At 44.0% G+C, this 17,582-nt stretch overlaps 1 protein-coding gene across 2 annotated transcripts in view; it reads right to left on the reverse strand.

Annotated features, from left to right (window-relative positions):
- Positions 1–884: 884 nt before the first annotated feature.
- LOC126279089 (carboxylesterase 5A-like) overlaps positions 885–17,582 on the reverse strand; it is a 195,142-nt gene continuing 178,444 nt past the window's right edge. For both annotated transcript variants that reach the window (XM_049979552.1, XM_049979553.1), the window contains exon 13: positions 885–1,796. In XM_049979552.1, the coding sequence (XP_049835509.1) occupies positions 1,559–1,796 (238 nt within the window). In that variant the 3' untranslated portion in view covers positions 885–1,558. The remainder of the gene's footprint in view (positions 1,797–17,582) is intronic.

Consider the following 17,582-nt stretch of genomic DNA (forward strand, 5'->3'; position numbering starts at 1 on the left):
TGTAGAGAAAGATAAAGATTGGAATACGTTAAGCAAATAATTGACGACGTAGGCTATAATTGCTATTCTGAGATGGAAAGTTTGGTGCAGGAGAAGAATTCGCGGTGGACCGTTTGAGACCAGTCGAAGTCGGGTGACTAAAAATAAGTAATCATATAAATAAAAATATATGCCTGAAATTGGTCGCATAGCACCCTACCTCACCTACCTGAGATGTTAGCGAAATCAATATGTTCAAGGGAGTTACTTGTAAGGAGAAAGCGGACCGTTCCGGATAACATCCGCTGATGTATCCCTTACTGACGTATCGAAAGAGTTCCTCTGATTTTAATAACTATGAAACAGTAGTGCACATGACACTGATTCTGTGCCGAACTTCCTTATTCCTTACCTTATCAGTTCGCCTAATTTTCAAAATTCTTCTATAACACCACATCTCAAATCCTTCGATTCTCTTCTTTTGCGGTTTTCCATAGTCCGTGTTCCGGCACCATACAGTGCTGTGTTCCAGACTGTATAGCTGGCTGTCACTGTTGGACATAACACTATCTGTTAGGACTGCCACTGACATGCCTCGGCAAGTTTCAGGGTGCCTGACTATAAACCCGTTCAAAACACAGGAGTCATAACAAAAGGCAATTTACGATGTATTTGAAAATGTTACCTATAAAGATACGTAAATTTCTGCCCCATTCATTATCATCTTAGACCTATAGTACTTGCATCTATGGCATGGTTTAGAAACTTGTGCCTTTATAGTCAGGTAAACACATCGGCGAAGAAGCATAAATTTGCTTCCATTCTCGACGTACGCTGTTAACTTGTTATAATACATTTAGGACATTCAGTAATAGGTTGCATGATATTGCTGTTACTAGATGCAATGAACTTCGCCTCACTATATTTTGCTGTAACAACCAAGTACACAATTATTATGATTAAGTACTATGTTGCAGTGATTAGATTCTTATCTTTGATTAATCAAATTCAGGCTTCCGACAGCATCAAGGAAGGAGAACTTGTTAACGGGATAAAGAACTCAATAACAATATTAGAAGATGAAAACTGCATTGATGAAATAGTCTAGATGGTGACGTCACAAGTTGAGTGGATCAGACCTCTGGATATTGTGAGTAACCAATACATCAAGTAGTACTTTTCAGACAGTAAACTAGGATTTTGTGACAGACCAATAAACTCTTTCACACAAGTAAAGTGACATCGATGTCAAATGGGATGCATTGATGCACAAATTCTGGGTTATGAAATCTGAAGTCAGTCTCGCAGAATTCAGACATGCAATGTGGCTAGTATTTGAATGACGATAACAGAAAAGTACATAGGTTCAGCCACCGTTCAGTTACGGCCTGCTGCTGTTCAGTTAATATTTAGCCTCTGTTCAGTTACTGTTCAGCCACCTTCCACATAGTGTTCAGCCGCTTCCAAACACTGTTCAGCCACTTTCCAGTTACTGTTCAGCTACTCTTAATGTCCAGTCACTGTTCATTTGGAGTTCAGTTGCCGATCAGTTACTGTTCAGCGAATGTCTGGCCGCTGTTTAGAAGCTGTGTAGTCGTGTAACCGTGGCAACAGCAGCCCCGAGACCCACGAGAAGAGGACTGTTCAGGCGTAGTGCTGCAGCGTTCAGACCCTCCCTGAGTGTCACGGTGAACTCTTTCTCGAACTGCTCCTCAGCCCGGAACGGCCAGTCAATGCGCAGGAACTCCTGTCGCTCCGGCGTGTATGACTTCCACGTGGGGACGTTGTCTACTTTACTCTTGTTGGATGATGGATCCCTGCGGAAAGAAACGAAACTTCAATAGGTGAAAACATGTCATGTTTTTGTATATTTATGTTATATACTACCAAACCCAGCAATGCTTCACAATTGCTAAATAACTATGGACTTGTGTATCCTCCCACCTCTCTCGACTCATCTCCTCCTACCCCTGACTTTGTCCGTCTCCCTCTCTTCCCCTTCTCTTTGTCCATCTTATCCTCCTTTTCCTCTCATTGTCCACCCAAATCCCTCACCACTCCCTCCTCACTACTCTCTCTGTCTGTCTCCGCCTTGCACCTTTCTCTGTCCATTTTCTACCTCTTCCTCATCTCAGTCCGTCTACTGTTCTCGTCCTTCTTTGACTATGAGCGTTGTTTATTGTTTGTGCAAAGAAACCCTTGATTAGAAACTAATATCGCTTAAAATGAATGGATAAATCAAAGGAGATCGTTAATACAAGAGGTACAGGAGAGACCTCTGCACCTGCTAGAATTGTGAGGATAGTAGCTTCAATGACAATATTTCTTATAGTTTTAATGTGTAAAGGGGTAGGACTGAAAAGTTTCGGGTGATTCAGTTTCCATAGTATTATTCTGATCGTAAGTTGATAAGCCATAAATAAAACCTTCACCTTCCCTCTGAAAACCGACTCAAGAGAGAAAACTAAACAACACGCTGTTGCGTATAGAATTTGCATATAAGAGGAAAGAATATGTGTGGAAGAAACAATTTGCCTAATGCTTTAAAGACCCAGATATATAAGTTAAAACTGACTGAAGAGAATAAAACGAAACCGCACCTTTACCACCACAGTGTTATTTTTCCTCATATTCGGTTTAAGCAGAAAATGTTTACATTCTTTTCTAAAAAAATGTATATTCTATACTCGTCTGAATATTGGTAGAGTATCCCACAACAATTTGAAGTAAAAGGTTCAATAATTTATAGAAAGTTTGTCCCACTTATATACTAAACACATATACTTATTGATTCCACATATTTAAAAATATACAGCCAATGTCTGTAAGAATGTTTATTAGTGACTCATGCAAAATTTTGAAATAAATTGGTCAAAAACTCTTTGGTATTTTTACTATGCTCCACTGGACAATTTGAGGCAGGGAAACTATGCTCGGAGAAACCAGCTCACGAAGATAACAGGAAAAAAATCACAATATTTTGCAGTCTTTTAGTTACATTAGTTAACAGCACTACCATCACTGACACAATGAACGAATCATTTGTACGGTATCTTAATAAATCTGCTGAAACTTACGGTCATCAACGTCATTGGAAAGCAAGACATTGGCGTACAAAATCCTGACGCACCCTGAGAAATATGCCTTTTGTGTTTGGAATCACATCACAGGCAGCTACAATTTTGGCAACTAATTCCATCTCCGTAACCCCTTAGGTCTCACACAAAAGAGGTTTAGGTATCGCCATAGCTAATAATCAAACGGATTCAGGTCACGTGACATCGCAGGACATGGAGTAGGACCTCCCCTTCCGATTTAGCGACCAGGATACACTTCTCCGGTACTGCTCCATCGTACTGTACTATACTTCTGTATACAACACTGAGTAATGAATGGCCCCGTCGCTGATTCATAGCTCGTTCTGTCTCGGACAAGTGAATAAACAAAACATACGTCATGACTTCCTAGCAATCAGGCTCGTATTCCTCGGTTCCTTACAGGAAATAAAGAATGGGTATGCATATAAACAGCATAGTAAGAGTAAACTCGTATGCATGTTGCCCGCGTCTGGTGACGCGCGGTAGGGTTCTCGCTTCCCGCGCCCGGGTTCCCAGGTTCGATTCCCGGCGGGGTCAGGGATTTTCTCTGCGTCGTGATGGCTGGGTGTTGTGTGTTGTCCTTAGGTTAGTTAGGTTTAAGTAGTTCTAAGCTCTAGGGGACTGATGACCGTAGATGTTAAGTCCCATAGTGCTCAGAGCCATTAGAACCATTTCGTATGCATGTTAACTGTAAATAAGATGGAAAACAGTAAAGCTAGACGTAGCGGTAGACAAGTCTACTCCCGTATCTCCTTAAGCTGGCTTCTCCGATCCCAGGTTCCCCGTCACAGATTGTTCAGCATTCTGTATGTCCTGTTAAATTTTTGTTGCACGCTCTTACGGTAACACCCTCAGTGTACACAGGGTGTATCAAAAAGAAGCATCCGATTTTTAAAAAATCGTAACTGTTATGTTATTTGAGATATGTGCTGTTGAAGAAAGATTTGCATGGTTCCCGCTAGGTAGCAGCAGTGTACCCCCACTTCAGTTCTAGTAAAAATGGTGTCGGGGGAACAGAAAGCGCTTAGTTTCTACGTTTCGCGCAGTGCTGGTCAGTAATAACTGTTCAGCGAGACTTTCGTACTAGATACGGTGTGGATCCTCCAGTAGCACAGAGCATAAGACGATAGTATCAACAAACCCCACAAACCCGCTGTTAGTGTAAAAGCAAATCACAGACCCGTCTCCGAATGTCCGGCACAGACGTCGAACGCATTAGCCATAGTTTTACTAGGAGTCCCCAGAAATCCGTTCGTCGTGCATCTCGACAGCTCAACATGCCCCCGATGTCCATCTGGCTTGTGTTGCGTCGACGTTTACACACGAAACCATAGAAAATTCAGCTACTACAAGCTGTCCGTGAAGGTGACAAGCAACAACGTGTGAAGTTTTGTAATTTCGTTCTTGGCAAGATGGAGGACGAAGTTACTTTCCACGCTTAGTGTTTAGTGACGAGGCAACACTCCATTTTGGCTGCGCGAGGTAGCCGTGCGGTCTGCGGCGTCTTGTCACGGCTCGAGCGGCTCCCCCAGTCGGAGGTTCGCGTCCTCCCTCGGGAATTGCTGTGTGTGTTGTCCTTAGCGTAAGTTAGTTTAAGTTAGATTAAGTAGTGCATAAGCCTAGGGACCGATGACCTCAGCAGTTTGGTCCCATAGTCCTTGCCACAAATTTCCATTTACACTCCATTTAAATGAAAAAGTGAATCGTCATAATGTGAGAATATGGGGCACGGAAAAACCACATGAAGTTGTACAAAATGAGAGGGACTCCTCAAAATTTAATGTGTTTTGTGCAGTTTCACGGGACACGCTGTGTGGCACATTTTTCTTTGCCAAGAATACTGTTACAGGAAGCACACACCTCTAAATACTTTTAGAACTTTTATTTCCCCACAATTGGAGACTGATTCGAACGACTTCATTCACCAACAGGATCGGGTACTGCCGCACTGGCATCTGGAAGAGCGGGAATTTTTAAGTAAAAGGATAACTGAACGTTGGATCGGTCGCACTGGACCAAATGGTTCAGCCTTACATTACTGGTCTCCAAGGTCACCTGTCCTGACTGTATGTGATTATTTCTTGTGGGGGTTAATAAAATACTCTGTTTATGTGCCCCTCTTACCGACAACAGTGAATGAACTGAGACATCGCATAACAACAGCTGCGGAACCTGTAACTCAAGACATGCTCGCTGCAGTGTGGGAACAATTTCAATACCGCATTGACATATGCCGTGCATCTCAAGGTGGAATTCTGAACACCCATGGAAAGGTATGCAAAAAAAAAAAAATCGTTTTGAGCCCCCATTCGTCAAAAAACTACATTCATTGCATATATTTATTAGTTTCAGAAATAGAGACTCAGCAAACCGGATGATTGTTTTTGATACACCCTGCATAAATATACTAGAAAAACAGTGCGCCTATGTCCCTCTGAAAGTTTATTAGAGTATCATTTAAAATATGAAGTAAATTGGTGAAGAATACTATCGGATTTTTGGTAACTAAATCAAACCATAAATCGTCTTTATGTAGTAGTATAGCTTAGATAACATATATTATATACACTTTACACACAACAGAATGCCTTTCAATCGCATACTCTCCTAAAAAAGCCGCCTGCTAAATATTTTGGAAAAAGTAGGAATTTTCACATATTTGACGAAATATCATTTCAAAGAACAGACAATTCAAAAATTTCATCAAACAGTTTAGCAATATTCACATAAACCTTCAGTGCTAAAATAATTTTTTTGTTTAACAATTCCAGTAACGCAGGCAACGCAGTTTAGGAATGAAATTATAAAATTAGCGCTATAATCAACGCAGTTTGGGTGTTACGCACATCGCCATTGAAAAATATATTACAACCAAAATTAATATGCTGATTAAAACTGCCGAATAGCTACAAAATTATACCTCAAACCCTTATTGGCAGACATATGTGGCATGTGCTAATTAGCAGTGAGAATATGCGTGTCTTATAAAAGTGTATGTATGTTCAACTTCTCCTCGTAAACTACTGCATCGCTTTCAACAAAATTTGGAGCAGTTATCACATGATACCTGGAAAGTAGCACTGTGGGGTGAAGAACAGTCTAAACCTTATTGGGATCGGAAAGAAAATAGGAAAACACTGAAGCATAACCCAGGAACTTCTACAGCAATTTCAACACAATTTGATAGGTACATGGCTTATTATTTGCATAGAAATACTATGGCAGTAAGATTAATAGTGCCACTAAGGTTGGGGTGTGGATGAGAAGGTGTGACGCAAAAATGTTCAAAACGACCTGTTGCTTTTTTATTTACTGTATGTAGATGATTTGGAATACTTTTAAAAGGAGGAATTGTAATTTGTATATTGTTTTCGGTATTCGTCGTGACAATCAGGTGCCGAGAATGACCACTTCTGCCAGCCAATAATTTTGTCGACGTCTTTTGGGACCTAAGATCAAGCAACACGGCTGAATACCACAGATAAATTTAACATCCCCACATGGGTCGTCTACTGCGAAACAGCACTGAGCCACATATATACACTCCTGGAAATGGAAAAAAGAACACATTGACACCGGTGTGTCAGACCCACCACACTTGCTCCGGACACTGCGAGAGGGCTGTACGAGCAATGATCACACGCACGGCACAGCGGACACACCACGAACCGCGGTGTTGGCCGTCGAATGGCGCTAGCTGCGCAGCATTTGTGCACCGCCGCCGTCAGTGTCAGCCAGTTTGCGTGGCATACGGAGCTCCATCGCAGTCTTTAACACTGGTAGCATGCCGCGACAGCGTGGACGTGAACCGTATGTGCAGTTGACGGACTCTGAGCGAGGGCGTATAGTGGGCATGCGGGAGGCCGGGTGACGTACCGCCGAATTGCTCAACACGTGGGGCGTGAGGTCTCCACAGTACATCGATGTTGTCGCCAGTGGTCGGCGGAAGGTGCACGTGCCCGTCAACCTGGGACCGGACCGCAGCGACGCACGGATGCACGCCAAGACCGTTGGATCCTACGTAGTGCCGTAGGGGACCGCACCGCCACTTCCCAGCAAATTAGGGACACTGTTGCTCCTGGGGTATCGGCGAGGACCATTCGCAACCGCCTCCATGAAGCTGGGCTACGGTCCCGCACACCGTTAGACCGTCTTCCGCTCACGCCCCAACATCGTGCAGCCCGCCTCCAGTGGTGTCGCGACAGGCGTGAATGGAGGGACGAATGGAGATGTGTCGTCTTCAGCGATGAGAGTCGCTTCTGCCTTGGTGCCAATGATGGTCGTATGCGTGTTTGGCGCCGTGCAGCTGAGCGCCACAATCAGGACTGCATACGACCGAGGCACACAGGGCCAACACCCGGCATCATGGTGTGGGGAGCGATCTCCTACACTGGCCGTATACCTCTGGTGATCGTCGAGGGGACATTGAATAGTGCACGGTACATCCAAACCGTCATCGAACCCATCGTTCTACCATTCCTAGACCGGCAAGGGAACTTGCTGTTCCAACAGGACAATGCACGTCAGCATGTATCCCGTGCCACCCAACGTGCTCTAGAAGGTGTAAGTCAACTACCCTGGCCAGCAAGATCTCCGGATCTGTCCCTCATTGAGCATGTTTGGGACTGGATGAAGCGTCGTCGTCTCACGCGGTCTGCACGTCCAGCACGAACGCTGGTCCAACTGAGGCGCCAGGTGGAAATGGCATGGCAAGCCGTTCCACAGGACTACATCCAGCATCTCTACGATCGTCTCCATGGGAGAATAGCAGCCTGCATTGCTGCGAAAGGTGGTTATACACTGTACTAGTGCCGACATTGTGCATGCTCTGTTGCCTGTGTCTATGTGCCTGTGGTTCTGTCAGTGTGATCATGTGATGTATCTGACCCCAGGAATGTGTCAATAAAGTTTCCCCTTCATGGGACAATGAATACACGGTGTTCTTATTTCAATTTCCAGGAGTGTATGTGTGTAACGCAGGTACATGAACATATGTTGACCATCTCTAAAAGCCCCTCGTGCAAGACGAACCAGTCTTGATACACATATTGCTTATTACCTGGAAATAAATACTGTGGGGGTAAAAACCTCAAACCTACCATTGGGGTGGAATGGTGATGGGGTGGACAGAGAGAGCTGGGAAGATGTCATGGACAGATGGGAGAGAAGGCAGACAGAAAAAGATGTAAAAGTAAATGGAAAGATGGGGAAGAGGTGTTGCACATGGAGAGGGGCGAAGTGGGAGTAAAGAGTGAGGGGTGGAAGAGGGGAGAGCGCAGAGAGGTAGCCGAGATGGACAGGGATGGTGGAATAGATAGAGAGAAGGGGGGAAGAGAGACAAACAGCGCAACACGACGTGGCTTGGACACTGACGTAGTGCTGGAGGGAACTGCAGGGCTGTCCATAAATCCGTAAGAGTATGAGGGAGTGGAGATCTCTTCTGAACAGCACGTTGCAACGCGTTCGAGATATACTGTATAATGTTCAGGTCTGGGGAGTTTGGGGCGTTCCTGGAGCCACGATGTATCAATTCCGGACGTGTAAGGTGTAGCATTGACCTGCTGTAATCGCCCAAGTTCGTCGGAATGCGCAATGGGCATGACTGGATGCAGGTGATCTGACAGAATGTTTACCTACGTGTCACATGTCAGTCGTTTTTAGACGTATCATGGATCCCATATCCCTCCAACTACACATGCTTCACACCATTACAGAGCCTCCACCAGCTTCAACAGACCCCTGCTAATATTCGGGGTCAAGGGATTCATGAGGATGTCTCCATACCCTTACACATGCTTCCACTCCATACAATTTGAAATGAGCCCCATCCAATCAAGCAACATGTTTCCAGTCATCAACAGTCCAATGTCAGTGTCGACGGGCTCAGGCGAGGCGAGGCGTAAAGCTTTGTGTCGTGTTGTCACCAAGGGCAGACGAGTGGGCCTTCGGCTCGGAAAATCATATCGATGATATTTCGTTGTATGGTTCGCACCCTGACACTTGTGGATGGGCCAGCACTGAAACCTGCAGCAACTTGAATAAGGGTTACACTTCTGTCACGTTGAACAATTCTATTCAGTTGTCGTTGGTCCCGGTCTTGTAGGATCTTTTTCGGTCGCAGCGATATCGGAGATTTATGTTTTACCGGATTCCTGATATTCACGAGACACTCGTGAATTGGCCGTACGGGAAAACCCCCCACTTCATTGCTACCTCTGAGATGCTGTGTCCCATCGCTCGTGCGCCGACTATAACACCTCGTTCAAACTCAGTAAAATCTTGATAATCTGCCATTGCAGCAAAAGCAACCGATGTAACAATTGCGCCAGACACTTGTTGTCTTATATGGGCATTGCCCACAGCAGTGCCGTAATCTGCCTGTTTACATATCTCTGTATTTGAATACGCATGCCTATACCAGTTTCATTGGCGCTTCAGCGTATATACAGTGTGGTCAGAAACAGTCTGAAAAGCTTGACAGGGTGTTTCAGGATAGGGTTTGTGGCAAAATAATTCTTAAGAAAGAAATTCCATACGCTGCGTCTTTTCCGAATTAATTAGCAATTATGTTAGCTAACCAGGTCGTTGCAGATTCAAGCGGTCCGTCAGAGATGGTGTCGCCAGACATGCGCTTCGATTTGTTTCTTAAAACCAAACAAGAGAGCGAAGCAAAACTGGACAAGGAACGGCATCAAGGGTAGGACCCCATCGAAAGGCTAAACAGCCTCGTATGCTATTATCTACGCTATAAGAACAACTGGCACTAATTCTGTCTGGCGGGCAGCTAGAATTCGTGCGCCCTTAATGGGTAACTTCAGTGCTAACCATCCCGGAAAGGGCGTAACATAAAGAATTACTTCTGAACTATTATTTTTCAACATAACCTACCCTGGAACACACTTACACATTTAGAAGATTTTGAGACTGTTTCTGACCACCATATGTCTTGACCACAGCGGAAGAAGTGAGGATCAGGTTAGGACATGGAGTTAAACTTGTTCATTATAAGCTCTTTGGATACTGAAGCAAGAAACTTCCAACAACTGTCATTCTGAGTGACTGACTGAGTTACGTTACGTACTATATGTGTCTGAAAGCATGCCTTTTTATCACTTGAAAGATGCGAAAACAAACTACTGAAATATACTACAAATTTCCAAGCACATACATTAAAGAGGGCATAAATGGCACACCAACGGCAGTCGCAGAAAACTGTTATGTGCGAAGTAAGTGTTGGAAACGCCACGTACAAACTAATATCGAGATCCTCGGTAAGTTTACAACGATTATAACTGAGTTCAAACAACAGATTTAACCAGCCTCATTTACTACAGTTTCCAACAGCCTTTTGTAGAGTTATAATTGCGTTATCAATTGGATATATGCCAATTACTGAACCACGGGCGATTTCTCGTATATCTGTGTCAGATAGAAATAAAAAATCTTTAATACAAAGCTTAAAGTAATGTAGATGGTTTGATTGCATAGGTAATCTCAATGTAGATACTCATACTTTTCGGTGGTCACAGACTGATATTCGTGTCGTACTCACATAACATATATTTTTTGTATGCTGAAGCAAAGTTGGCATATTTGAAGGTAACAAGTTAAAAATGTATAATGCAATGTAACGAACATTGGCAAATTTTATTTAGGATTTTAAATAATAATAATATTCTTTATTATTATTATTATTATTGTGTGCGATTAGACCCTGTTGGATCATGCAAAGCTTCTTGATTCTTTTTCGTTTTTTTTTTGCACACTGCTCTCAATTTTTTCAGCATGGGCTCTCTTCCCTTCCTCTGTCCATTTTGTTCCTGCATTCTTTGTTGCTTCGTTCTCTGGCTTAACTTCCCATCTGTCAACTTTCTGCTTAAATACCTTTCTGTCCAAAATATTTGGATAATGTATTTGAACTTTTAGTAAGTCCTTTTTGCCCTCTTGTATCCAGGGTATAGTTTTAAGTCCTTATATGTATTTAGTAATTTTCTGCGTAAGTCTTGTTTGGCGAGGTTGTAGTCTATAGTTCTCTTCCTTTTTTTTTTGGCCCTTGTATCTTTCTGTTGAATTTACGTTCTCCCTTTAATAAGTTTTCTAGGCCACCTTCTATTTGGAATGGCAGGGTTTTGACTGGCATACAATACATCAGGTTTTAATACTGTATTATAGTGCCTAATTTTAGTGATTGTGGACAAGCATTTCTTTTTGCACACCTTGTAGGTTCTTCCAGAGGATCACTCTAATTTTTGGAGGCGAATGTTTTGTGCAATTTTCTCTCGTCCCTTAAGTTCAAGGACTTCACTTAAGTATTTAAAATATGGGACTCTATTGATATGGACTGTATTTTCTAGTCAGGCTTTAGGTGTCAGTATTTGTGGTGACGAACTCAGGAGGCCTTAGGAAAGATATTTGCAGACCCACTTTCTCTGAATAGTCCTTCAGGGTTTCAACGTGTTCGATTGCTGTTCTCTCACCATCCGTTAGTAAGTTTATTATTTATTGGTAGTAGTATATTAAGCTGAAACTCTGTGTGAGTGACCAAAGTCTGACTGCAGTAGGGAACTTCATGTGGGCGTAGTTAGCAGTAGTTACACAGAGATGAATAGTCTGAGTATAGATTAACATATAGATTTGCGTTAATGCTAGTCTTTGGGGTGGGGAGAAGAAAGACTGCATAAAAGATCCTCATGTGAAGCATGAAATACGGCGGTAGTGCTTACTTACAGGTGTCCTCACACTATCACCCAAGAGATCGGCAAGGGTGCACAGTCCTCTCACCATAATACAGGACGAACGTCGTCTCTCAAATTGCAGAGCGGGAGGTCCAGCATGCTATGTGCTAATGCGTCTCATTATACTTCAGGTACCATCTGGAGATGGAGTAATCGTTTGCAGTGGTTGTGTTAAGTATGTGGTCCTTCAGTCTAGAGCATCCCAAGTCTGACAGATTGAAGACTGAGCAGCGACCTTGTTACTCTGTATTCGCGTCGTCCATTATCGTTTACCAGATGGAAGTCAGATAAGTTCACATCGTGAAACACATTCACATGTCGTTAGAGCGTGCGTCTATTGAGACCTCAGAAGTCACAGCACCCTAGAAAAAGCGCGCAGCTTGATGCTTCGGTGGACGAGAACTTGGTTCTGCTGCATTATGCAGCATATCACTTCAACGGTGGAAGGGGTCAAAATGACCCCTGTCATACGTTTTTCGTTCATTGTAATGCCCATTTTATTTACTACCTTTTCTAATTTTTTCTTCTCTTTCTGAAGATGTTTTAGTATTTACAAAATATTTTAATTTTCTTCGCCATTTCATTCAGTATACTTAGAATGGTGTAAGGGGTCAATTTGACCCCACTGTAATTTCTCTCCTGAACATAAATAAATTATCCAACAATATAGTGGCAACAGTGAGCAGCAACGCAGAGCAGTTGCTCCTTATTGTTGCAACTTGGAACGTGTACATTCCAGTCCTCCATAGCTTATGTTGTGTCACTCAGACAGTCTTTGTCTGTGAAACACGTTTTCGAACATAAATCGTCAGCGTGGACTTTCTGATGAAGAAGTGTTACATCTCTTAGAGAATTCCGAATCGGAAATTGACTTCGCTGATGAAAATGAACATGAAGACAGTGGAAGAAGATTCAGATGTTGATATACATAAATCACCTCTTTCATCACAGCAGGTACAGTTGGAAGCGTCTACAAAGGTGAATGCAAGGGATGGAACCGTGTGGGAGACTGGAAATTATTCATCTTCTGGAAGGTGGCCAGCTGTGAATGTTCTGAAGGAGAGAGGAGGTCCCAGTGCTTATGCTTGCCTATGAGCAGACAGCTCTGACATCAGTGCCTTCCATCTTATTTTTGATGAAGCAATGCTACGTCTCATGAAGAAATACACAGAATCAAATGCTGGAAAAGTACTAAGAAAACAATGGCTGGATTGTGTCACTTGAGGAACTGGAGAAACTGATAGCCGTTATGTATGTTTGGGGTGTATTGTGCACAAATGTTAAGTCTGAGGATGATCTCTGGTAGCACTCTTGGAGACTTTCTTTCATTCAGGACATTATGTCAAAGGACAGATTCATGGAGATTCTCGGATATCTCCGTTCTAATGAAAAAATCAACCTGGGCTGAACGCCTGGCAGCCAATAAATTCGCTCTTTTATCTGAAATTTGGGGAAAGTTCATTGAAAACAACATTCGCGCTTACTGCCTGGAGAAAATATAACCATTGACTAGAAACTGTTACCACACAGCCGGCCGAGTTATCGAGTGGTTCTAGACGCTACAGTCTAGAACCGCAAGACCGCTACGGTCGCAGGTTCGAATCCTGCATCGGTCACAGATGTGTGTGATGTCCTTAGGTTATTTAGGTTTAATTAGTTCTAAGTTCTAGGGGACTGATGACCAAAGAAGTTAAGTCTCTTAGTGCTCAGAGCCATTTGAACCATTTTTGTTACCACACAAAGCAAGATGAAGGTTTACTCAGTTCATGTCCAACAAACCAAACAAAGATGGTCTCAAATTCCGGTTGGCTGTTGATGTAACCACAAAGTATATATGTAATGCTTTCCCCTAACTCGGCAAAGAGGATACGCATAGAGAAAAACAGCCAATTGGAGAGCAAGTCGTTCTGCGTGTCATGGAGCCATTTGTGAATCAAGGAAGCAATGTGGCCACAGACTACTTCTTTACGTCTCTTCAGCTTGCTAAACAAACTCAAAGAAAAGTGAACTTCATTAGTTGGTACAATGAACAAAATCCGCCGTGAAATCCCCGATGAAGTAAGGAAGCCGAATGCTGAAATACACTCCACCACAGTACTGCACAATACTGGAATCACAGACTGCACCTAGACTGTATACCAAGGAAAGAAGAATAAAAATGTCATTCTTCTGAGTACGCTGCATACTGAAGTAGCAATTAGCAAGGAAGGAAAGAAAAAACCTGGAACTATTCTTCAATGCAACAAAGTACGGGATGGACGTGGTTGATCAAGTGACCTGTAAATATACTACAATGTTTGCATGTCAGAGACGGCCAGTGCATGTATTCTATGAAATACTGGACATGGCGCCAATAAATGCATGTGTCATCTATATCATAGTAACGAACAAGAATTTGGAAAGGAAGAAGTTCATACTTCAGTTGGCAAATGAGGTCAATTGAACGAAAGAGCAAGAACATCAGGCAAAGGAAGAGGATATGAAAATAACCAGAAAGCAGAGGATGTGCCAAATCAGCCTCTGCCAAGGTAAGAAGACCAGCGAAAACTGTCTAAAGCGCCACAAAGGCCTGTGCAGCCAATGTGCGCGTAAAACATAAGTCACCTATGCTATGTGCGTCTAGCAGCTTCAAATGACTTGAGTGAAGAGTAATACAGAACTGTTTGTAAAACACATGTGAGATAAAATGGACCAAATATACTAAATGTGCCTAGAAGGTTGTATGAATAGTTAATAAATTAAAATCTACAGTTAAGAAATGTGTTAGCAGTAGCAACACTAAATTTGTATAATACATTGTTCTCCAGATAAATTAGTTATTACTATTTATAAATGTAAATAATTGTTGTGATAATTAGAAATAAAGTATGGATTAACAAAAACTAAAAAAGTACTTGTCTAAGACAAATACGAAAATATTTTATGTGGGGTCAAAATGACCCCTTTTCACCGTTTTAGGAAAGTCGGAAACTCAGTCGTTCTAGTGATATCACGATTTTCATACTGTGCGGTTTGTCTCAGGGGCTATCCAGATAAACATACATCGTGACTCACCCTCCACATGAAGCAGCGACAGCTCCATGAACAGAGCAATAGGGACTGATTTACGACTTTTCACGGTGGGTTATTCACCATCTGTGCTGAGTCAGATAGTGCAATTAATTCAGGGGTGTTCGTACAGAGGGTTACTAAACCGTTTTAAGCCACTAAAACACGGTATTTTGATGAGCCAGTTAGAGGGTACAAGTAGCTGCCTGGAACATACACTCCTGGAAATGGAAAAAATAACACATTGACACCGGTGTGTCAGACCCACCGTACTTGCTCCGGACACTGCGAGAGGGCTGTACAAGCAATGATCACACGCACGGCACAGCGGACACACCAGGAACCGCGGTGTTGGCCGTCGAATGGCGCTAGCTGCGCAGCATTTGTGCACCGCCGCCGTCAGTGTCAGCCAGTTTGCCGTGGCATACGGAGCTCCATCGCAGTCTTTAACACTGGTAGCATGCCGCGACAGCGTGGACGTGAACCGTATGTGCAGTTGACGGACTTTGAGCGAGGGCGTATAGTGGGCATGCGGGAGGCCGGGTGGACGTACCGCCGAATTGCTCAACACGTGGGGCGTGAGGTCTCCACAGTACATCGATGTTGTCGCCAGTGGTCGGCGGAAGGTGCACGTGCCCGTCGACCTGGGACCGGACCGCAGCGACGCACGGATGCACGTCAAGACCGTAGGATCCTACGCAGTGCCGTAGGGAGCCGCACCGCCACTTCCCAGCAAATTAGGGACACTGTTGCTCCTGGGTTATCGCCGAGGACCATTCGCAACCGTCTCCATGAAGCTGGGCTACGGTCCCGCACGTCGTTAGGCCGTCTTCCGCTCACGCACCAACATCGTGCAGCCCGCGTCCAGTGGTGTCGCGACAGGCGTGAATGGAGGGACGAATGGAGACGTGTCGTCTACAGCGATGAGAGTCGCTTCTGCCTTGGTGCCAATGATGGTCGTATGCGTGTTTGGCGCCGTGCAGGTGAGCGCCACAGTCAGAACTGCATACGACCGAGGCACACTGGGCCAAAGTCGGCATCATGGTGTGGGGAGCGATCTCCTACACTGGCCGTACACCTTTGGTGATCGTCGAGGGGACACTGAATAGTGCACGGTACATCCAAACCGTCATCGAAACCATCGTTCTACCATTCCTAGACCGGCAAGGGAACTTGCTGTTCCAACAGGACAATGCATGTCCGCATGTATCCCGTGCCACCCAACGTGCTCTAGAAGGTGTAAGTCAACTACCCTGGCCAGCAAGATCTCCGGATCTGTCCCCCATTGAGCATGTTTGGGACTGGATGAAGCGTCGTCTCACGCGGTCTGCACGTCCAGCACGAACGCTGGTCCAACTGAGGCGCCAGGTGGAAATGGCATGGCAAGCCGTTCCACAGGACTACATCCAGCATCTCTACGATCGTCTCCATGGGAGAATAGCAGCCTGTATTGCTGCGAAAGGTGGTTATACACTGTACTAGTGCCGACATTGTGCATGCTCTGTTGCCTGTGCCTATGTGCCTGTGGTTCTGTCAGTGTGATCATGTGATGTATCTGACCCCAGGAATGTGTCAATAAAGTTTCCCCTTCCTGGGACAATGAATTCACGGTGTTCTTATTTCAATTTCTAGGAGAGTATAACATTATGAGAAAGTTGCCGTAGAAAATGCTATTTTGGTGCCTAGAAGGTAGGATGTGGACCATGCCTCAGTTGTGGGTTCACTACGTGTACGAAGAAATTTGCGCTATGGAGGTCCTGGTTGAAGAGAAATAAAAAACAACTCGACATGACACGGTTTTCTACAGATTGGACTAACTAAATGTAATTCAATGTAACACAGGTATGCTTTTAAAAAGCAACTTTCTTCATGTGTGTGTGTGTGTGTGTGTGTGTGTGTGTGTTTTTTTGGGTGAAGAAAGTTGGTGTTATAGAATAGCAAAGTCAGGTAAGGATTATGGCTGGCCAGTCAGATGAAAGGCCAGGGACAACTGGGATTTCCCAGATCGCGAGTGGAGAGATTCTCGTTGTAGGGGATATATCACTGCCAGGCTTCAGACACCTCACTGGACTGCCTGGTGTGAGACACTTTAATTTGCGCTCTAAGCTTGCTCAAGATGTTGCATCCGAGTGCAGTCACTGTCGGTGGGTGTCATTGTGACGGCAGTGATCACCACAGCCGCAGCCTCCATACTTTCCCAAGTACTACAAACGTGTACATTCCTCCCCCCCTCCCCCCTACCCCCCTCCCATCGACGTACAGAAAAACGGGCGTGCTTTCCTCCCTCCCTAGCACGTAGCGTCAGAGGTCTATCGCTGCCTACAGGCCACACATCATCTGGGAAATGAATTGAACTACAGCACACGAACAACTGACCCCTGCCATTGCTGTAGAAGAGGCGGACCTGAAATGTCGTTAACATGATTAATTTTTCTGCATTTTCCAAATCTGTCAACGACAGAGAGATATTAACTCTTTTATAATGGTTTATTGTAAAGTGCAACAAGTAGCAATAGTGAAATGCTACTGTTTGTAAAAATTCAGTTATTGTAATGTAATCTACGAGAGTACTTTCCATAAGTCCAATAAAATGCCATGAACGAATGGTACATTTTCTTTGGCAATTCGTAGTTGGTGAACTTGATTATTCCAATCATAATTTCAACAATGCACAATGAAGAGCTCGTTGTTGATAGTCGTCTGGAATGGTTTGTGTGTTTAG

Source organism: Schistocerca gregaria, chromosome 6 (assembly GCF_023897955.1).
Source record: "Schistocerca gregaria isolate iqSchGreg1 chromosome 6, iqSchGreg1.2, whole genome shotgun sequence".
In the NCBI taxonomy this organism is placed as follows: Eukaryota; Metazoa; Arthropoda; class Insecta; order Orthoptera; family Acrididae; genus Schistocerca; species Schistocerca gregaria.